The sequence below is a fragment of the Micropterus dolomieu genome, linkage group LG22 (genome assembly GCF_021292245.1).
Source record: "Micropterus dolomieu isolate WLL.071019.BEF.003 ecotype Adirondacks linkage group LG22, ASM2129224v1, whole genome shotgun sequence".
In the NCBI taxonomy this organism is placed as follows: Eukaryota; Metazoa; Chordata; class Actinopteri; order Centrarchiformes; family Centrarchidae; genus Micropterus; species Micropterus dolomieu.
In genome coordinates, this window is record NC_060171.1 from 13440514 (window position 1) to 13464781 (window position 24268).

The following is a 24268-nucleotide window of genomic DNA, read 5'->3' on the forward strand; positions in this document are numbered from 1 at the left end:
AAAGCATCAGGTGTTCCGGCAATCTACTGGTTGCAGATTTATTTATTAAGTATCGGTGTGTCTTTCTCTCTCTCTCTCTCTCTCTCTCTCTCTCTCTCTCTCTCTCTCTCTCTCACACACACACACACATACAGAGGATTCAGCGGAACGGTCTCTGAGCATAAGCTAACATAGTGGGAGATCTAGAAAGCACATAGTCTGATAACTACAGCAGATATCATTTGTGTCTAGTTGAGGGTCGGCGCAGTTCATGACCTCTCTGCCCACTCTCTGCTGATGGATGGATTTCTCAACACGTCTGTCTAGATAAAGCCTTTGGGTTTGCTGCTGTCTGTGGCTTTTGTCAGTCAGTGGGTGGAAAGAAGGCGACAGGACTGGCAGACACCAGAAATAACACAGACTAGATGTCATCCTGATCAGCAGAAATGATGACTGTATCCGCATCAACTGAGCAGGGGCATTGTGATATGGTGACTTGTGTCAGACACAACTTAAATTTTCTTTGTAGCTGCAGACTAACAGCAGACTTACTCTACAGCTACCTTACAGCCTCAATGGTTTACAGGATTCTATTTTTTTTCAAATAGGAAAGCCCTCAAACGTCCTCTGGACACAGCTGTGTCAATATTTGATATGAACATTAGTACTGCATGAGAGAAGCTGAAACGCCCAGTCAATAGCAGCTCAGTCATTAGCATCTTATAAAAAAAGATCACATCTAACACTTGCAAATGTTTTCCTACTGCACAATAATACCAAGGATATAAGGATAGCCAGATTTTAATTATTTAATGGAAAACTAAAACTGAACTGAAAAAACATGACTAAGATTATGACTATGGTTAAAGTGCCATGGGTACATAAAAAATTCATTCAAGTTTCCACTTCAGACAAAATATAAACTTTTATTACTTGGTTATAAAAGTATGGGTTGTCTTTACTAAATTATAGAACCATGTAAATACCACACATATTCAAAAGGATGATTACAGTGATAATACAAGAGTGGTCTCTCTGATGTGGAAAGGGATCTTTAAATATTAGGATCAATTTTGTTTAATGCAACTGATTCCAAGACTTATGCTTATGCAACCACTGTATAAAAACAGCATGATCTCTGGAAACTTGTTTCGTGACTTAACATTAGTGTGAAATCCAATGTACTGCTATGCTTTCTCTTTCAACATTATGGATGCATCCAAGCCATTAAAGCCCTGGCTTTGCTTGGGGAAAAATATCAAATCTCTCAAATGGCAAATCAGACGACAGGAGAGCCATTTCAATTAATATGTCTCCTCTGTTGGTCCTGACAGGCTGCTTACCACAGGGACTATATACTATATATCCATATACATTAACAATTGCCAAGAGCGAAGCTTGTGGCTCTTAAGGTCACAACAGCACTTTGAACTAATAAAAAAACACTATTGTTGTAATCACTGCAATACTAATAAAACATGTTGGTAGCTGAAAGGACAGGACTCACCTCTGTAGTAAAAGAGGCACAGGTCAGACAGCACAAACCACCTCTTTTTCCACAGCTTCATCCCTGTACTGTCCTGAAAAGACACCAGAGAAAAAAGCAACAGTTACTTCACAAACTCGTGGGAATATTTGTGAAATGAAAAAGAAAAAGTATGTGCTGTTAAGTGCACATACCTCCTCAAACATAATCAGTTGAATTCCTATCTAACCTAATAGACTGGGTTAGTAACTTCAAAGGACGGCAGCCAATCAGTTACTTTTTGATTTGTGTGTTTTAATTATTCTTTCTAATATGTTGTCAAATTGTTTTCTTATATTTGGAACTGATTTACAGGTGTGTGTTGTCGGGTCATGTATTTCTGCATATTCTGGTCTAAAATGCCTGTGGAACTCCACTGTGTATATAATTTTAAGGAAATAAACAGCTTTCACTTTTAAAAGAAAGTCTGTTGTTCAAATGGCAACAAAAAACAGCCTCCTTTGCTTGGGATCGCAATGCTATGATCAAAGGGGGTTTCAGGCTGCTGTTTAAAAAGGATGAAGGGTGAGGAAAAGGGTATTAACTCCCCCATGCGCTATATTGGAAAACTTGAGCAGAGTCCCTAATCGTGGATTCCACCCGGAGACAAAAGTAGGGGGACGGACCTCAACAACTCTGTCATTATGGTCAAACAGCATGTGGGCTGCAGTTTACTTTAAATGGAAATTCACTTCCATGAACCAGCATGTTTAACACATTAGTATCAAAGGCATAATACCAGATGCTGCTGAGTTTGTTCTTAATGGAGGCACATCAGAAGTGTAACAAAAAGATTCAAACTTTCTGTCAGATCAAGCGCTGTTCAGGCGGGAAGGGAAAAAAAGAGGCATTCACCATCACATCAATCACTCTGGCATTTTGTTCTCCCAATGGATCAACTGAAGGGCTGCAGCTTTTCCTCAGCCAAGGACTTCAATAGCTTCCAGGTTTGAATGAGGCAGGAAAATAAAACTGCAAATCCAGCTTTTATTCAGGGTAGCAGATTTGTGAGTCTTTTACTTGATCTACGTCACCCTGATTGAGGTCCCCAAAGAAATAGCAGCTGGCAGCTGTTCCAAAGGAAGCCATCATGTGTTCACAAAAAACGGGAGGCTGCAATCAAAACTAAATGAGTTTCCCACTTAGGAAGCATGAGAGAGTCTTGTCTGGCCAAGAGCTGCCTCAAGCACCCCCCCTTTACCCTCATGTAAGTAACCAGGGAGCTGTAATGAGGGATTGGTATTTAAACACTGCCCACACTGGATGACTGGCTGAGCAGAAACACTTAACAAATAAATGCTCAGATCCTGTACGACATCAGAAAACTTCCTTTGTGCTTATCTTAAGACTGTTGATTTGTTGCAAATCTTAATGGGAGAGGGAGACCTCTGTGTTTAAAAATAATAAATATACTGTATATAATAATATGTAGAAATATATTTTGCACCAAGACAACCTCCCTCTAAGCTAAATTCACACACTTTTTCCCAAATAACCAAATATATGCAAACATACAATAAACTAATATGAATATGTGTATAACATACAGTATCTCATAAAAGTGAATGACATCGATAACCGGCTGATGTTTTACAGTTATACCGTCATTTCAGTCTCAACAACTACCATGACTAACAATGATGTCAAGTTACCTACTCTTTTTCAGCACATTATATGATTTATCGGACTAAACGTAAAGTTTTACTTGAAGTCATATAATTCATCTCACCTGTTTATAAAGCCAGTTTCTCTTGATTACTGGGGCACTGGGATTCCTCCTGATGGAGTTGGATCTCTTTCCAAAGTTATGAATTTTTTTAGAAGGTCTTGAGGGCTAGAATAATAGTATGAATCAGTGAAAAACAACAACAAAAAACATTTTCCATTTCCATTTATCAAGTTTTCAAGGCATGATCCTGTTGGTCCTAATTTAACAGACGTGCATTGTAATCTTGTCTTCATGTGTGTCACTCACTCTTCCTGCTGGGCTACTGGGGTTAACGGCATAGTCCGAGACGCCTGTGTAGTTGGATGCCTCACTCATGGTGCTTAGTGGCCGTTCCTTCTTCTCATTCGCTGGCACTTTGGAGGCAGACCTAAACAAAAGAAACAAAGCATGCCAAGAGCATATAGGCAAATAATCAATCAGAATTATAGACTGCCGATTTATGTCTAATTACCTCGATAAAATCAGGAAAATACAAGGAAGTGTCTGTCCCATCATTCCTCTGAAGTTCAAACTCTCTGTTATAATGAGATCTCAACATGGGCCAATGAATCAAGCCAATTACTCCCACCATGTCACTGCAGATACATCCCCAGTTCCCTAACAGCTTCAAATGGTCTGCAAACTTTGCCTGACATACTGGAATGCAGTATGAAGTTGAAAGCATAGTAAGTTCAATACATTTGCCATAGGATAGAACACCTTGGAAAATAAATTGTCTCTGGAGCATAAAGATGTCCTACATTCTTTAGGAAGGGAACAATGTTGTAGTCTAGAGGGAACAAGACAGGAAAACCAGAGTAGAGCAGAAATACTGCAGCAGTGAAAAAAAGTGTAATATATCAGATGTGCTGGTTTCAGGTCACTGAATAAGGACAGAAACTGCCCATTTCACCAATGATCTAACATTCATAGATTTCAGATTATATAGTGCCATTCATCATTAATGAAGCACTCATTTCATAATAAATATTCTTAGGGTTGAATGATTAATTGCATTTGCGATATCGCGATGTGATAGAACGAGATTTTCTAATCGCAAAGTCTGCGACACCCACATGATACCCAAGATTAAAGCAGTCTGCAGAGGAAGCATCAACTTCGCACGTTACGCTGTACTTCTACTTGTTGTTGTACAATGGCCTTAAGCTTGACAGAAGCTGACACTACAGAAACTTCAGTGTCTCACAGGGAATTAAAGTAGCACCTGCCACCCACGGGTAACTTGGTGGTTGTGGTGGGTGAAATCGTTGGGCCATCTGCCGCTTTGACGGACAGAAAAAATGCAGAAAAACACGTGAAGTAAGGTAAGCGTATTGTGCCTGCATCACACACACAGCCACCAGTCAGCTCAGGAACTATCTGTGAAACAGTGTTTCAAACCAAATGCACATGTCCGAAAGAGGCACGAGTTACCGCCTGGTTACAGCCAGTGCGCCGCTTACCAGCATCGGAGGGGAACTCCGGCGTTGTCAGAGAATTACTAACCTTGCCTATTAAACACGAGAGGTGTCACTTGGTTTTATTTTCGTTGGCCAACTTTTGAATTGAACCTCAAACTGAGTATTTTTGTTTGCTTACTGGGATATAGAAAGATGGACGCCGAGGAGATGTGAACTGAGATAAGGACGCATTATTTGTGGTTTAACTGTGGGTTCTGTGTGAACTTAGTTTTTCTTGTGGTTTGTAGGTAGGCTAACCTGATGATATTATATCATATTATTTAATGCCATGACTTGACTCAAATTATCTTTTTCATATTATTAAAAAATGTATACTTCTTCTCCACCATTGCTCATAATAATAATTCATGCAATTCATGCATCACCTAATTTAATCATAACACAGGCCTGACCCACAAGAAAGAACAGTGTATGTTTAATCTAATATTGTGTTGGTCATACTATACACAGATTTACTGCTTGTCTGTTTTGAATAATACACAAGGTAAAGAGCTTAAAAATGAATCACATATTAAATCACAATCGCAATATTGGTTAACAAAACAATCGCCATTAGATTATTTTCTAAAATCGTCCAGCCCTATTATCAATCCATTCATCATCTACATGTACTTTCCATCCATCAATACTGTTATCTGTTAGATAAAAAGACAAAACTTCACACTCCAAAAAAGAAAAACCAGAGTAAATTTAAAAACGGTTTAACAATTCAGACATGCTGTTATACTCATACAGTCTATGGTTAGGTGCACAAACATGAAAAGGGATCACAAGGGATAACATCAGCTTGTCTCACAACAGCAGGCAACACACAAAGGATGTTAATTTCCGTGCAGCATAGTGACAGGTCTAATACCACCTGCAGACCCTTCAACAAATGACGAAGCAAAACACTGAAAATCACAAACTGACTTTGTTTTATCTGTATTTAGAAGAAAAGTTACAAGGCTTATTAGAAGGTAGGGCTTAGTTGCACGAAGCAGCAACATCTTACTATTAAGAAGCTCTTCTGATTGCTAAGTCAATAAGGTAATTTCTTACATTCTTATTAGAGTTCACTGGCTGTCTTAATGTCCTAATGTCTTAATACTAAGGTGGCTCTGTAGAAGTGACACCTCCTTGGAGATGCCACAAAGTAAGTCATTGGGTAGACAAGTGGGTGACTAATGCTAATGAGTTGAAGTGCACACAATTTTCAACTCACTACAGTAAAATATCTGCTTGTGCAGACTGATGAGTAGCCACTGAGATTTGCGTTCTTCTCCATCTAATGAGCTTCCTCCAGAAAATGAGACATTTTCAGCACTTCCAGTGACAAGTGGAATCCTGGGTGATTTGCCATCGAAACACAAAAGGTTGGGAGGGGTCTGATTGACTGATTTTATTTATGGATTATTTGACACAGGAAAAAACAAAAATCCAAAGGATAATGTGAAGAATAAAGTAAAAGCACTTATTTCAGAGTGGTCCCAAGATGTAAGACACAAAGAAAACACAAAAAGGACATTCAACATAAAAGAACAGCTAAAGTAACATTGTTATTGCAAATGTCAATATACATCTGTTACCTTGTTCCATAAAAAAGTCCTAACCTGACTTCTATAAGCCCCTCACATTTAAAAACGTATTTAATGGAATTTAATGGAAGGCTGTTCCACATTCAAGAGGCGAAATGTCTTCAAGTATCTTCAACAAAGTCCAGTTGCCATTGATTTTAAACTTTCTTGGATATATAATGGTACTTTTGTCTATGGATAGATAGGAGCGTTACTGGTCCAGATTTTTGAAAAGTCGCCTGTTACATGTTTCTCTGCTAAGTCTAGACCTGCGCCTAGTCTGCAGGCCTGTCCAGTGCAACACACCAGGCCCACAAAGTTCATATCAAACGAATCAGGTTTCATATTTTTTTGGATTTCCTATTTCCTGTCTCAAATGTTTTCAGAAACACATTTAAGGTAATGTTATGAATTACATTTATAAAGCGCTTTATCATAGATACTCAAAGCGCTTCACAGTGAAGTGGGGGGGACTCACCTCAACCACCACCAATGTGCAGCACGGCAGCCATTTAGCGCCAGAACGCTCACCACACATCAGCTAGAGGCTGAAATTGAGCCAATTACTATGGGGGATGATTAGATGGCCAGTTGGTGAAAGCCAGGTTGGGAATTTTGCCATGGCTCTTTGCGACAAGTGCCATGGATCTTTAATGACCACAATGAGTCAGGACCTAAGTTTAACGTCTCATTTGAAGGACGGCAGCTCCTAGCGCATTGTCCACATCACTGCACTGGGGCATTGCGATCTTATTATTAAGACGAGAGGGAAGACTGCCCCCTACTGGCCCACCTCTTCCAGCAGCAACTCAAGGCCGATTTATACTCCTGCGTAGGGTCTACGTGCGTACCTACGCCGTGTCTGTGCAGTCGTTTCCTCGTAACTGTGTTACAGCCGCCGTTTTGGCCGCTAGTAAATGTTACTTTAAAGCACAGGGTACTTCTGGTCGGCTCGGAGGCATTGCGAGGCTACCCAGCCGACCAATCACAGAGCTTACGGTCCGCGTCGACTCGACGTGTAGTTACATTTTTGCGGAGGTGCACGTCAGGCAACAGCGTAGCCCTGTAGCCTACGCCGTCGATTTGACCCAGAAGTATAAATTGCCGTTTAGTTTTCCCAGTAGGTCTCCCATTCAGGTACTGGCCAAGCCTAAATCTGCTTAGCTTCAGTCAATCAGCAGGGTTTACATTGGTATGGCTGCGGTACTATTTAGCTAAGAAGGTTTGTGACCAGGCCGCCATTTTTTTTCCTGCTTGAAAATGGACTAAGCACTGTCCCAACTTGTGCGCTCAGCACTAATTCACACTTTTCATTGCTCTTATTGGTCCGTAGTGTTTCTATGCGGACCATGTTGACCATGTGATGCACTTGCAAGTTGCAACACTATGGACCAATAAGAGCAATGAAAAGTGTTGCATGTAGTGTGCATCACATGGTCAACAGGCAGGACAAGCACACTTACTCTGACACCCAGGGGAAATTCACTGGCTTCAGTTGATCCAACATAATTTGTATGCCTTTGGTCTGCTGGAGGAAACGACTGCACCAAGAAGTACACACAGAGGTACACAGAGAGAACATGCCAACGCCACACTTTGGGGCCCACAGATCAAGCTCAGGACTTCTCACTGTGAGATGAATGTGCTATCCACTGGGCTGCCATAATAAAGAAGACCGTAACCAGTAGGGGTGTGAAGACACACTTAGCTCACAAGACGATAATGGGTTCACGAGAACGAGACAATATTTTAACACTATTTATAAGGAATCCTCAATGACAAAACATATGACTGTAAGAATAATCTTTTATTTGACTGAAAGTCACAAAATGCTTAATAATTCAGGTGTATTTTGAAATGTTGCCTTGTTGTGTCTTGTCTGTCACTCTGTCGTCATTTATTGTTTCCACCGGGGACCCAAAATGCTGCTGCACAAACGATTTCAAAGTGGCGGGGGCACATTGCATCCTAATTTCACCCTCATACTCTTTCATGCTGATATCATGAGACAACTTTCCACCTGTTTTAATATCACAATATGTAGTGGCACAATATCTTGTCACACCCCTGGTAACGCAATGCATAATGTACATTACATTTAAGAAACATTGCTTCAAAGATTTCCACCTAATTTTCTCTGTTTTATAATAAAATCAGTAAATGTTTTGCTTACTTACTAAGACAAACCAATATGTATTACAATGTCACATCACTGCCTGGTTCAGCATGGATTTTGTGTGCCTGTGTGAGCATGTAGGTCTGTGTGTGCAAAAAAGAGTGAGGAGGGATTACACTGCCACTGAAGCCTGGTGCTCTAAGCACATTGGGGGGAAACGCTGAACTGAGTGGCTGAGGGTGCATTTTTAAATTGACCACACAGCATTTCTAAAGAAACAAGGCTGCTTTCAAACACTTTTGTTTGGTGGTGAACCTGACCTTTAACGAACAAAAAACTAAAAGACAAGGCAAGCATACACAGATCAAGATATCAGTGTATACATTTACAGGTTTACAGATGCAGTGTAGCACAGAGCTGGGTGATAAACCAATATTGTTCACCAACCCAATTTGACTCCTGTCACTTTGTTTTGGAAATGTGTGATGCTTTTAAGGACTATTCCCTCTGAAAAGTACGGGTCTAAGTCGAAAGTCACACTTCTGCTCTAATTTGTATTTCAAAATCAGGTCGCATGGAACATGAGAGCTAATGCTAAAGCTTTGGTAGTTTAGTATATTTAAAACACGATTGTTCAGCACATTATGTTATGCAGACATACAGCTGTCCTGTAAGCCTGATGGTAGGTAAAATAGATTTCTAATATTGTGTTGTATCTAATATAATATAATAATATATACTGTATGTTTATCATTCTTTAAATGTTTTGTCAGTTTGTTGATATCAAGTAAATATGTATGTATGAAAGTCTCATGATAGATATTTTTTGGTCATATCACCCTGCTCTAGCTTATCAAAGGAACAGAGTCAGGACTCCTCTTACCTGTGTTCATGTAGCCTGTACATCTTTAAGGGACAAGGCATGAAGGGGTGTTCACAAAGTCAAGGTTTTTGACAGTTTGTCAAAACAAAGTGGCATAAGACTTAACTGTGCTGTGTACCACTAAGTGCACAATGATCACACTTTTCGATGCCTTTTGGCCTATTATAAAGAAACCTGTCAGGATCCTGCAACCAAACTGCCAACAAAGTGAATTGAATGACAGAAATATAAACATTTTGTCCAAAAGCTCAGCTTTCATCAAGGATGTACAGCTTGACCTTCAGTTCAGGAAAAATGAGTAATGATCTCCCTGCGGTTAGTTGTTCATAAAGGCTTAGATGAACACAACAAATGGTTCAGACAGCAAAGTGCACCTTACAGGACTTTGGAATCCAAATGCATAACAGGACATCAGGCAAAACACCACTAAAAAACACCCACAGTCTGTTGTTAGTGTGCAACAACAAGGATTATTAACAGACAGACATGTTCCAAGTCTTTTATATAAGAAACAAATGTGGGGAACACAGTCATCTATTTACACCTAATAGTGTATTAGCCTACCTGATAAGTGCTGGGTGACACAATTTTCCACAATTCACACTACAAAACAGAGGAAAGGAAAATTTGTTGAGAAATCAAATGTTTTGACAAATTAGGGGGGATGAAGACCAGCTGCACATTATGCAGTATATTGTGTTATGTAATGAATCTATAAAGTTGACAATATCCAAGACAGTCTGAAAAAGGTTATATCAGTTACATGCACATTCATATCCCAATTTTTATAATGTTGTAGAATGTTCTTTTTTTTAAGTGTTTCACTCTCAGGTGTTTGTATTTCAGAAAACTGTAAAAGTCCATTACAGTTTTAAATAAAATACATTGTTTCACTGAAAGCAAGGACTCCAAAAAAGTAAGGGTTTTATTATTTCAATTTAAGAAACAACAATAGGGAGTTAACAGAAACAACGTAAATGACCCAATCACAAGATAACAGCGAAACTAGTTGATATGTACAGTAACACCTTTTATCTAACTCTCCCTCCAGTATGGCCTCTATCTCCTGTTGAGATTATTATTATGTTTCGTCAGTCTGGACAAATTTACTAGATTGTGTTGTAATTTGAAGTATGCTTACAGTGGTCAGCACTGATTAGCTTATGCAATACTTATATGCTGTCTTTATAAATACTGCCAACCTGGAATCATTGCACTTAGGAGTAGACATGTATAAAATCCGCAATCCTAGTATATGTATTTTTACACTGCTTTATCAATATGTATCAAAATGAAGATACATTTTCTGGTAGCGTTTATGGATACAAAACAAATCTAGCAAATTTAATCATATTAATACAAAACATCCAACATTACTATAATGTAACCCTGCTCACTGTTTTTATAGCATTTTATATTGTCACATCGCCAACAAGAACAACACCACACTCTTGAAATAGGTCATTATTGCGGACATGGTCAATTAAAGTTTTGGTAAACATGTTTTATATGTGAATCAAACAAACATTCCCTGTTAGTTTGCTCATGATCAAGTGTACTGCTAAAAATAGGCACAGACATATACAGTAATGACAGCAGAATACAGAGGCTGACATTTACTGAGGTGGGTGAAAGCACTTGTCAAATGTGGGACCTTACTAAGCCATGACACGAGCAGTAACTTACATCACAGCATAGCTGAGAGTGTTCGCCTGAGTGACAGATATATGTGTTTGTATGTGCCCTTTTATAAGCATGTTAAGGCAGATTATGAGATTCTAATGTATAAGTAATAGTAAACTGATCAATAACAACACAAAGGTATCCGCTCTGTGTGTTCCTGCCACGCATTCATCCAACTGTGGGTTATGTACCAAGGCCGCTTTCTCAAAATTAAAGTGAAAGACTGAACCATGAAGTGGATCCTACATAACTGTGACAATGGCAACAAGACACAGACATCACTGATTCACTTGTTCTGATTGTTTTTAATGGTCAAAGGAATTTTGCTTATCTGCATCAAAACGTTTTCAGTATGTGAAGTATTTTCCTGTGCAGGAAAGTGAGTGTCTGTCCTGATCATTGGTAACTATCCTTAACACAGTACATTTCAGCTACAGGATATTTGCCTCTCTTTCAGCCTGTTATGTCTTGTCTCTTCAGTGGAGGTTGCCCCACCCTCTCACAATTACACAATCCATCATGGATGCATAAATAAGTTTCACACTCGTGGCAGACCTTGTTTTTTTTTTTTTCTAGACTAGGATATAACTGTAGATTCAGAGTAGAAAGGGCAGTTTGTCTTTTCAGATCTGTTAAATCAGAACTACTCTAGGTTTCCCTTCATCTGAACTTACTCATATTTACCTTTTAGCTGTGTTGTTTGTGTGTTTTACATTACTTATATACTTATATACTATATATGTCTTAAGGAAGGTTGACTTTATCTAATTTATATATTATACTAGACCAGTACTGAAAATTATAATGCCAAACTTGTTTTGGATTTACTTCAAGTGCAGAGCAGATTAGGCAGCGATTTTCAGCCTGGCCTCTTTATCCCTGTGGCAGCTTAAATCCTTCTTTGCCTTTTATTACTCGTCCAGGGTGAAGATTTCCTCCCTTATTACTGTTGCTAACAGAGCCAACTGTTGGATGAAATGCTCTGTAATAATGACGAGTCAAGTAGTAGGTTTATCACTTTGATGTTGCAGTCTCAAAGTTAACCTCTAGTACATCTAAGATAGATTAATTTTGCAGATTATTTTACAACGATAAAACTGTAGCTAAATTAGATACCATCTTGAAGCACCATGCTGTGCCACCCAGCGAAAAAAACAGCAGAGATGTGAGAGTAACACAGTGAGGGGAGGAATGTGTCAAGAGAGTGCAGTGTGACCGTTCTGGCACAACAAGCATCTTCACAATTTTCAGATTATTCCATATCAGCTGAACAGAACGCAGCACATAAGAATTTAGGGAGACAAAAAAGCTCACTATATCATATTCTAATAAAACCAGGATATTCATTTCTAAGCCGCATAGTGAAAACAGCTGAAACTGGCGCCCATAAGGGGTCATCTGGAGCCCATGATGGGTCCTCAGGGAATTTGTCCTCCAATAGTTATTGGTGTTTGGCCACAATCTCCCACATGGAAGTGAAATTCTATGTCTTGAGCAGAACATATTTCAATTAGCATTCATTGCTCAATAACATAATTGACACCAGTTGTGATGACGTGACTTCAATGCAACAATATATCATTATGAAGAATCTGCTATGACAGGAGATTCAGAGGAGTGAGAAACTGAGTGGAGCTGATACATGTTGCACAACATTAAGCTGAGATGGCTAGGGTGGAAGGTGTGGGTTGTGATGCAAACAGTCTAGTACATGTATATTTAGCGCGCTTACAGATTGGGACACAGTAAGTGGGAATATGTTGAGTGGGAATCTGTGAAGGAGGCCAAAGTTACAAACTTATCATCTCTTTTTTTCTTGAAAAGCTCTTGACAGACTACCTGACTTTGTCCACAACTCACTATGAGTGGATCATAAGTAGGGTTAAAGGGTAAATGGGTGGTAAAACTGAAAATGGGAGTACTGATGATTCCTGGGGTGGAAAGACAATAAGTTTAGTCTGACAGATTCATAGAGTCTTCTCCTTGAAGTGAAAGTTCAAGATGACTGGCGTTTGACTTAGTCATGGGGGCAGACATGTGATTACTGTTGTGCTGAAGGCAGTGTAGATGATCACATGGACGTAACATTGTTGGGGGACATATCCTCAAACTTATGACAACTGAAAAGGCCATGAACTCTTGTCCAGGTCAAAATGAAGGACGAACTGTGAATCACTGCATTCCCACTAGCTGACGAATACAAGCACTGAATAGAAGAGGCTTTGAACTGAAAGGGCGGAACTGCAAATAGAGGGTGACAAGGCGCAGACTTGTGCAATGTTGCCTGCACATCAGGAGTTGCTGCACAGTAGCATTCTAAAGGCAAAAACAGGAGACTTACTGTTCGTTGACGACAAAGATGCAGTTGTCTTGTGAGGGTAAGCTTGAGACAGGATGCTTGCAGGTCACCTTCCGCTCATTGTGACTATTTAGAATAGGGAAGGGGGAAAAGGGGGAAAAAAGAATGTCCAATCTTAGAAAGCAGTGCATACACATGCCTCTACAATAATCCCATCAATAATACTTGATCTATCATTAAAAATGATTAATAGATTTGCAGATTTTGACCTTAAAACCCAAACATATTTTCAAAGAACTCCAGCTCTAAAGGTTTGAGAGACAACCTTCTTCACCTGCAAAACATGAGACCAGCTGAGGTAGTGTTTGTATTGGCTAGGTCAAAATCGGAATACTGATTGGAGACAGGACAGATACACAATATTGAAATAACATTAGCAAGCTGAGCCAAAGGTGGAATTCATTAATCAAAAACTAGTCCAAACTGTAAAACTATGAAAACAAGAATGCATGGACATGAACAAGCACTCTTGGCACACAAAAATCTGGACAAAAACAAAAAGAAAACAACACCTTAAGTACCCCATAAAAAGACAAAGTATTAGCGTTACAGTCTCGAACACAAGCTGAAAGATGTTACATAGAGCACACAGTACATTTAACAAAAGGTTCAAAGCAAAAATACATTTTTCCTTTTCAGATAGGAGCACCATAGCTTTAGCTTTTACAGGTTGCAGCAGGCTGTTGTGCCAACCTACACTCAACATCTAATGACAGACATACTGAAGATGCCACCCACCCATCCTGTTGGTCAATTGCAGCATTGCAGTCACTTCCACCCTAACATGATTAGAACACCAGGACACAGACCACACAATCTTTGGAGAGGAGGAGTTGAAGAACTGGGGCCTAACAACAGCAGCTTTCCAGTAAAGTAGAGCCTGTTCAGTTCTGTTTGTGTGATCTGGATGATCTTGGGCGGAAGGCTCAGTAAACGTTCCAGAAAGAATCACAAGCTTCACTGTTCCTCATTGTTACTAGTAAATCAAGTTTTTGTTTCAACAGTGTAATTGGAATAGTTCATCAGCTTCCTATCTCATAACCTACAATTTAGAGATAGGAAATCGATAGTTATTTGATTATACTGTCAGTGAGTTACAGTGATCGGAAGTTTCGGAGCTGTAGAGAGTATTTTGTTGATATATTAATCAAATATATTGACAGCAGCGGAGATTAAACAAGAGATTAGACAATATGAGTAAAGATAAGAGCTGTCAGAACAGTCTCCAATGCTACTATTTGCTGGACAGTTATTTTATATTTCAACTCATTCAGGCTGTACTATAAACAGAAGAGAGTCAAACTACAGCCCAAAAATAACAGTTTTTAAACATGGGGTACTCGTGTACTGAAAAGAGCAAATACCAACCATGAATTGGGGGTTTAGTTTCAGTTTAGCCTGGAGAGAAACAGTCTCCACAGCTCTGGTCTATAATTATTGAAGGCACTGTTGGCAGCAGAGCACTCTGTGCGGTCTTGGGGCAGATCAACGGCACTATTTTTCTTTGGTATCCCTTCACACATGCTTATACTGTTCAGCACATATGTTGGCTATAGTTTTAAAAGAAAGAAAGAAAGTCTGGATAGGTATTTATGTACACAGGAATGGGAATGATGTTATGCAGAACAGTAGAGGGAATTTAATAATCAGTTCCAAACTATCCAATACTTTCAGCTTTGATACACTTGATTCCTTTGCAAATACTGACTAAATGCATGCATTCTTTCAAGTGGCATGCCTAAAAGGAAAAGAAGTTTAAATGGGTGCATTTTGTCAACCTATTAATTGCCAATGCATGTCATGTCATTGCAGGAAAGTAAAGTGTTTTATAACTTCTAGAATAATTTACTTTGATTGACTATTGTATCCACTTTGGTATGGATAGTTTCTCTTATCGAGTGGCTACAAAGGCATCCATAAAGCACTGTCCACCATAACACCATATGTTTACTGCTTTACTGCACTACATTAGAGTGATGTATTATCATGTTCCCTGGTGTGGAATGGCATGGAACCCTTATATCTATACACAAAGGTATCTGCACATACCACAATGCATACTTTTAATGCTGTAACATATTGTTACATTTTCAATTTAATAATACATTTTTATTTTGTATTAACACTTGTTTGGAAGGGTTTCTGCTATTGCTATTTTCACTGGGAATCAATACCATGTCTGCAGCTATATGCAGTTTTCAGTTGGGCTCAGCTCATTGTTTTGGTTTGGTTCATGTGGTTCAGTTCCAATAGCTCTAAATTATGGTATAGTAAGTATGTACTCTCAGCACACAAGCTCACAAACCAATTGTACACTACTTGCCCAATGTAAAATGGTTAAGTAAAAACATCCAAAGAAAACAAGTCAAACATCTACTGTAGCTAGCCACAAGAGGCCGAGACATTTTTCTCAGAAGCAGGCAGACCCAGCCTCCTAGCCTTGGCATACCAAAGCGACTAAAAGGTTGATTTGCCTTCGTCAGAGTGATGTCCCTTACTCACTCTATGCTAAGAGAGGGCTCCTATATGATGGCCACGTTGCTCTGTTTCTAAAATATTAGCCATACAAATTTGATACTGGAACTTGCGATTGACCCAAAAACACCCTGATTAAAAGCAAACCCCCTTTAACAACACTTGTTCATCAAGTGTTACTGATGGGACAGAAAGTCAAAGAAGATAGTTCAAAATACTTGCTGATGTACCCTACTTATTCGGATCACAACAATTTAGACATTTACTTTCTGGACCACTATATACAGTATTACATGGCTATTTGATATTTGTTTGATGACTTGGCCTCATTAATTATTGAATCCCAACCAGATCCTGAGTACTAAAGTTCATCCGGCCCACTCACCTCCTTGAGGGCAGATATGATATAAGGATATTTTCCCTGTAAAAATCAATAGATTGGCACATCAAATTAAATAAAATTCAATGTCTGAATTAAATCAAGTAACCAACTGAAATGCATACCAGTTTTATACGTTAACAAAGTACAAGCAGATGAACCTGAAATTAAAAAGGATGTAAATCATATTGCCTAAAAAAAAGTGTTCAAAGCTATCCGTAACAATGTTGTCTTCAAAATGAAGCTGACCATGGTCATTAAGGTTATATCTATCAAGTTAAAAGGCCCTCCTGACGTTAATAACGTTTTTGCAGATGTGTGGACTGACACGTGTGCAAGGTCAGTGTTTTTAAGAGGGTGGTGTTTGACATCAAAGAGTCCCTATACCTATATGGACGGAAGTTATTTGAGAAGGTCCTAAACATTCCCAACGTGATCCATGTGCTATGGGAGGACACTCAGTTCTCAAACCTCAGTGGAAAACATGGGGGCTATGGAGTACCATGATGGCTGTGGTTATGTGTAGGCCAAAACAAACAAGATGAGTAATGGTGAAACTAATTTTACTGTTTAGTAGAAAGATCTCCTTTTTGGACAACTACAAAAGCAGCCCTTGACAATCAGTGGCTGTCTCCTTTTGAACTACTCTTTAAGCAATCTTAGTTATCCTCTTCAAATAATACAGTATTGACATTTAGCATGCCGCAGTGACAGTCTTGACAACGCTGAGAAAAAGAATGACGGCATCCCACACTGAAGATGTATAATATTCAAAATAAATTATATTGCCTCCGCATGCCATCACAAGCTGATTGCAAATATGACAGGATCACATTGCAAAATATTGACAGAATATGTGGGTTGGCTGCCTTGTCTCACACAACATAAGGGCTCTTTGAAAACATCACTGGATGATAATGTAATCAAAGTTGATGGCAGCAGCCACTGTTGAATCAAGATCAACTGATGGTGCACAGCTACCAGCTCAAAATCAAATTTCTTTTTGAGTAAATGTGTTTTTCAAAATACCTCTGCCAACTACAACTTAAGTTTACAGCACTATTTAAAATGGCCACACATGCTTTGGAGGATATGGTCTGTGGTCACTACAGTCAACATTAAGTTAGCATAAAATCATGGGGCTGTACAATAAAGGGAGCATATGGTAACATTTTTGCTGCAATAGATGGCAAACACATTGTTATGCTCTTCATTTAGGTTTAGATTTCTTCTTGTTTTCCAGAGGGAGATGTTGGTTTATTGGGTGGGTATGGGTGAAGGGTACCAGGGGGTTCCTTGCCTCTTGACCTCAGCTGTATTGAAGGGGGGGGGACTAGGTGCGGCTGCAAGAGCTGACCACCCTGTAGTGAGAAGGGTTGGGCAGATTTCTTGGTTCTGGACTGTCCTGTCCACAACAATTAGCAGTGAGCTGCAGTAATGAAGAGCTTAAAGGGGTCAACACTCCACAGGCTTAGCTTTTATTGTTCTGGGTGGGTCTTTGATCCCTCACTCCCCTTCTACTACAGCTTACCCACAAAAACTAAGAGGCTCCAAAAAGGATATTTACATTAGAGAGAAGGGGAAAGGTCTTCATGAGTTTTGACAACGTTGGATTTTAACACCAGAGTTTTGGGGAGCCACTGGAAGCTCCTTTGTGTTATTATTCTACTTGAAAACCAAACCTGGAATTCAGAACGTCAGATAGGTTTTTAAAGAGGTGAAGTGGGGGAAAACATTTGGTTTAGCGTTCTTTTTCATGTCGTCTGTAAAGCCAACAACAGTCATTTAATTTTGGATTTTCAATGAGAAATTAGTCAGTCTGAAGTTCATTAAAAATAGATAAGGAATAGAAATGTACACTACAGATGTTAATTTGACAAGCCCTAAAGAGTCATTATGGGAGTAACTAACATCCTTACAGCCTTACTTCCTACAGGCCAAATGGAAGATGGAAGAAAAAATAAATAACACTAGCTGTGGTCATTTGTAATGTCAAATGTTTCAGTGTTGTATAACTGTACACTGAAGGGGATTTCCTTTGCTGTGTTGTGTTACATAAACTTGAATTGATGTTTCTATAACTCATAATGAAGAGTCTGAGTTGATCTATCTTGTATGGGAAATGAGAGCTGGAGGAAGATTTTGATTGATGTGTGACACTTTAAGGCACTAAATCACATCCATTAATAACTATTTAACCACCATGTATTTTGTGGCATGGAAGTTGTGCTCTAAAAAGGGACCATGGATCAGTTTCTATGGTTTATATCAAAACATGTGGTGTACAGGGTAGAGGAAACTGACTAGTTATCCTTTTTTAATTAAGGGGTAATATCTCTAACACTCGATTTACTGCAGTCAGTCATGCTGCTACAGGATTCAAGCTCTATGCTTTTAACCACTGATTTTAACTTGGGGAAACCTCAAGCTAAGAAAGCCATTCCTCTCTGTCTGTCCTAACAACTTCTATGAATGTATACTGCTTTATACTGCTATGAATGTATACAGCAAATGCATTGTAATTATTTTTAATTGAATGCTTTTCAAGTTTCTTCAAGTGTTCTAGTGACTGGGCATCCCACTGTATTGAAGTGAACAGTGCAGGTCAGAGCAATCAAGCAATCCAAGCACTTTTCCCAAGGATATGATGTAGTGACACATACTCCGTGCAGTGCATGTGTTAATCACAGCCCTCACATTAGCTTAAATGAGAACATTTTAGCACACATTGCCCAATAGGATCACAGTGCATGGTACACATTTCAGCTCTAGATCCCTTAGCCCATATCCCTGTTCCTCATCTGAACAAGTCACTTACACATGTGACTACTTGGTGACATTTAAAACAAACGCTTTGCTTGTAATATCACCATTCAAGATACACACATTTTAGTTTGTAAATGCCAGTACCACACAGAAAAACCTACAGGCTATGTCGACAAAAGTTCAGCAGGAAAATATCTTGGTCCCTTAAACAAATCCAACAGCAAATCACCAAACAGCACCAAACAGAGCCTTTCAGCGATAATGAAGTCTCTGGTTAATGCTCATAAATCCTATTACATAGGAAGGAACTTGGACACAACGTTAGATTAGGCCAGTGAGTACTGATTAACGCTTTCACATAATCAGGTGAGCACTCCTAACTAGCATAAAAAAAAAAGAATTTGGCTGCAGTTGAACTCCTCAATACCACATGGACATTGACTGGAGGTTTGAATAGCGCTCCTCACAAAAGCTGAGCTGAATAAGCAGAATAGGCAGTTTGTGAGTGGGCATGTGGATGGCATCAGGATAAAAGACAAAAAATACAAACCAGGGGCTTTGCAGTCCCCAAGAAGCCACATGAAATACAGTGCAACAACATGAAGCAATGTGTTATCACAAAATGGAAATACCTGGAATGCTGTAATATTCTTGAGTACATGTCTTTAAAGAAAAGTTGTGGAAACACAACACAATCACTGCAGAGAACACAGCCAGTAGCTTCAAGTGTATGCCCGTTTTAACGCTTAAAGCTTTAACTTTGACCTCAGACCTTTTCCTTAATCACAGAAAACAATTGCTCATCCGGGCTACAAATCAGATTTTTTCCACAAACAATTAAATTAGCATCCCCGCAAAGCAGCTGTGACTGTGTGCAAAGTGTGTCAAGGTGACACAAGCGATTCAAGAAGATTTCAGAGCCATGGAAACAAGCTGCCTTTTCGAGGAACAAAAATGTTGTATTTAAGGATAAAATTCTGTAAGTTACCAGGAGAGAACTGCAGCGTATTGTAGTTATGTAAAACCAAGCTTCATTGTGAGAATTGGTTCCTTAAAAGGTCTATTTATGAAACAGAAATTCACATTAACCACACATCTACAGCTTCTGTCTTCACTTTCATTGTCTGTAAACTCTCCTTGTTAACCATCTAATGTCCAATTTCAGGCCTCATTAATAACAACAGCAGGCTAGCATTCAATATGGTCTTCATGGCAAATAAAGTACATGGAAGAAATTCAAAGGCAGTTTGTCTGAAGTACTGTATCAAAAACCCTATGATCATATTTGTGTTTTTATTTCCTAAAAGTGAGATAGAACTCACATCCATACTGTGCAGCTATGTAGGTCCATTACAGGACAAAGAGCAGAAGTGTAGCACCCAAAATAGTACTCCAATCAAGGTCATATCCTTAAAGAAATAGATGGAAGGAAGGCTAGAAAGCTGCAGGCAATTACAAAATAAGGCAAATGGCAGATTAGACTACCAAATAGTATTTTAGTAAGATGTGTGAAAAGGTCTAAAATATTACATTTAGCTTTGTTTCATACCATTACAGACTAAACTAGTAATAAGAAGTGGGAAGTAACAACTGCATTCAGGTGTTCATTCCCCTTTTACCACATACTGAAGTTTGGAGGTAAATTAACTGAGAAGCATTTGAATTCATGGAAAACTCAAAATGTTTCTTTACAAAATGCTACGCACACATGACTTAGTGTCATGCCCCTACTGAGGTTTTATTACAAATTGTTTGAACACACTTTGCTGTTGCCATCATGCAAAATAAACATCCAGCAATCTAAGTTCAGAAAGCACCTCTAACATTCATGTTCTCCATATCTCAGTAAAGGTACAAACATTTGACAAGAAGGGTAGGTCTGTATATGACAACCAGTAAATTGGCTGAGTATGGCAGTAGACCCTTCTCAACAGCTTTTTACCATTTTGCTGGTTTATCTCTCATGACTGAAAGCCTGAAATCAAATGCTGCTCCGCCCTCCTCTCCCCTTAATGCCCTATGCTCTGTAAGTGCTGAGGCTGGACCAGCAGCCAATAACAGTTCTCCATCTGCATAACTGTTGACCTGCTCTTTGATGATATCAGTATCTTCCACACAGTAAATGTAATTTATTTGGATGGTCCATCTGAATAGATCTGTTACATCTAAGATGGCTTGCTGAATACTAACACTTAAAAGTCTATCCAGCTGAAAGTGGACAGTCTAAAAGGGCTGTAAGAGTGTGTAATAATCACTTCACTTAAAAAAGATGTTAGTTTGTGAATGCAATGATATTTTCAGTCAACTTAAATGTTGGATGACGGAACACCCTGTCCCCGGGTTGGACACCACAAATAAATTCTGTCTGTAGGAAACATTGCAGAGACATCAATGATTCCAAGTCTGTAGGAAACACTGAACACTGAGGACAATGGTCACTGAGTGAGCTCATAGGGAAAGAAAAAAGCACTAAGGACAGCATAACCGTTCATTCTCTCCCTGTAGGTTTGAAGTGTCATCCTAATATTTTGTCTTTGTACAGTGATAGCAACCCTACACTCTATTGTGAGTATTCTTTTTAATAAATATAAGGGTTTTAGTTAGACATTACAAACAACTGTGCTGTGTGCATCCACCTAGTAGTCAACAAATCAGACCATACAGCCAGGTTCCTGACCACAAGCCTCCATGGAAATACTTCAATCAAAACATGAATCAAAATGGCATTTTTTACATGCAGACATTGAAATAACAGCTAGCTTTATAGATGATGTTTGTGTCTGTTCTAATGAGAGTTCAACAAATTAAGATTGCTGACAGCATGCCTAAAAACACATCCTACTGGATCATGGAGAACAGGTTCAACTGCTCCAAGTGTGTTTCCAGGATTTCAGGCACCACAAAATCAGAAAAGCAAATACAATAAAAGTCTTGTTGCTTAGCACATGGTTGTGATCTGGTCTACAATGGTTTTTAAAGAGAGGACATAGTCTAGGTCACTGCAGGAGAGACAGTGGGCAATGCTATAATTATGGCTTAACCAACTGTGATTTACAGATAAAAGCTTTTAAAGATCATCCAGAACCACTGGACATTTCAGTAATGTTGGGAAAAGAAAATCTCATCTGCTGCAAATAGAATGCAGTCATGGGGGGAAACCAGTGGCTCTTCAGGACTGCATATAGTAAAGTGATGGCCAACGCTTCAAAAGGAAATGAAAATGCTATTTTCGATATCTGCAAATAGTTTCTTAAAATTGGCAGGACAAGCTCTCTTTTCTGTTTGAGATTAGATTTGTATCAACATTCAAGACAATAACCAGACAAAATACAAACTGAGAAAGAAAGTCAAAAGGAATTTTCCCTACAGTGGTTTGCTTTCACTGTTGTGTAAAATCATTTGAAACCCCTGGGGCTCAGCTTTACTGAACAGAATATGAGTTTTTAAAACTATGAAAGATAGAAATCAAATATCTGAATTTCAATTACCTTTCGGCACTGCAGTTTCACAATAGAGTAGAAAAAGGGTGCAAACATGAACAATTTACTTCATCAACTAGAATGGAAAAGACCAATTATCTATTGTTTTTTTTTTATAACTGAAACTACTCTGAGAAGACATCACTAAAATGGGCAAATACGTAATATGGCATTTATATGCTACAATGTGAACCCCACGTATACGAAACCCACTAACTTCAAAACACAGAGGTGCCTTGACAAAAAGATTAGAAAATACAGTATCATGGCATGGTAGTGTCCAGTGCAAAAGAGCTGCTTGCACAGCAAGCCATGTGAGGAACAAAACGCTTACTGGGAGCCTTGCAGGAGCAGGTCTAACTGCAATACAGCAGGCAATCATAAGGGCTGCATCCAAACTGCCTTTTGATAGCATCAACCATTACCGTCAGCACAATTAAACACACCAAACACCTAAATTATAATCGCGTAAGGAGCAAACCACGCTCAATGTATGTCGCACACATCAACAGCACTGCAGGCTTTTCTACTTACAATGACCAGTCTTCCATTAATGTCCAGGCAGTTAAACAATCGCGGTGAATCAAATGGGCCAGGAAAGCGTGCAGAAAAACACGCAACAGTTTTATCCAAATGTGAACGTCAGATGTTACGACGTCAGTTTCTTGTTACTTTGAAGAAGCGCGTGTGTGTGTTTGTGTGTGTGAAGTGCGCCAAGTCCGCTGCTGCTGCTGTGCTCTCACGTACTCGCGCTGACTGCTGCGCCGCGTGCGCCCGTAGTAGACACACTGAAACCCGAGAGGCGATGATGTCACGGTCCGGATGTAAAGCAAGCAAGGTGGCGCTTTCATTATTCCCTCCCAGCACAATTACAACCCGAGCAAACAGCCCATACACACAGACCGAGAGACTGAGCCGCTACAGTATGGCGATGGTGTCTTGGTAAAACGAATACAAGACTACTGTACTTCCTCTACTGTAGCCGCGTGGTATTTATTCTTTGAATGCAATTTACAAATTTCCAAACTCCAACATACGTGTACAAAATGTAAAAATCCATGGAAAAATATGGGGCACTGCAACTTTCATAGCAGCTTAAGGAATTATAGTATTACAAAATCGCATGGAAGAACTGAAGTGACACGATATCCTAGATTTAAAGTTGTTCCATTGTTTATATGGGACCCTATCCAGGCAGGTCAATAATATCCACATAAATTAATTTGAGCTTTATTTCCTCTGTGAGCTATGTTATTTCTGGCATTTACTCCCATACATATGTGGGTAGTTGCACCTCCCTCAGCTCATTCTTCAGCAAGTCCAGACAAAGGGACATGTTAAAAAGGAACTATGTAGCAGTATTTTGAATCATCCTGATAAGGCTGTGGTAAATTTGTTGCAAAAATTCAGTTCAAGGAGTTGTAATAGTTACTGGAGCTATCTGGCTGAAGCTTGTTGGTTTCAAAAGGATGAAGTGAGAGAGAAAAACTGAATATCAAGTAGGTTCAGCAGGGAGCCTGCAGCTATTGAAGACATGAAAGCCCGGACAATGACCTCAGTCCAAACCTAGAAGCCAAACAGCTCCTCCACTCATCAACCTGCTGAGTGCAGTCAATGGTGCAGGAAGACACCCAGAGACAGTCAATATGCTCTTAGTGGCTGCTTTTCTCTCTATGTTCTCTCCATTTAGTGATACTTCAAAATTTCTTAAGAGTGCACTGTAGCTCTCAAAGTCATGGAGTTTTAACAAAACCTGAACACAAATAAATTCATTCTGTATTGCAGTCATTAGCATCATCAGTGTTATGTGAAGTACCTTGACCATCTCTACTTCATAAATAATGCATTGTGCTTCCATTATAAAAGGGGGGGGGGGGGG

At 39.2% G+C, this 24268-nt stretch overlaps 1 protein-coding gene across 4 annotated transcripts in view; it reads right to left on the minus strand.

The window, feature by feature from the left end:
- Positions 1 to 23109, minus strand: part of plekha5 (pleckstrin homology domain containing, family A member 5) — a 50173-nt gene extending 27064 nt beyond the window's left edge. Inside the window, exons 1-5 of one of the 4 annotated variants that reach the window (XM_046037320.1) lie at positions 22924 to 23109; positions 13273 to 13356; positions 3480 to 3600; positions 3234 to 3338; positions 1487 to 1559 (exon numbers count right to left, since the gene is read on the minus strand). In XM_046037320.1, coding sequence (XP_045893276.1) covers positions 1487 to 1559; positions 3234 to 3338; positions 3480 to 3600; positions 13273 to 13356; positions 22924 to 22940 — 400 coding nt within the window. In that variant the 5' untranslated portion in view covers positions 22941 to 23109. The remainder of the gene's footprint in view (positions 1 to 1486; positions 1560 to 3233; positions 3339 to 3479; positions 3601 to 13272; positions 13357 to 22923) is intronic. The other 3 variants (XM_046037315.1, XM_046037318.1, XM_046037319.1) reach the window with 3 other exon arrangements.
- Between the last annotated feature and the right edge of the window lie 1159 nt (positions 23110 to 24268).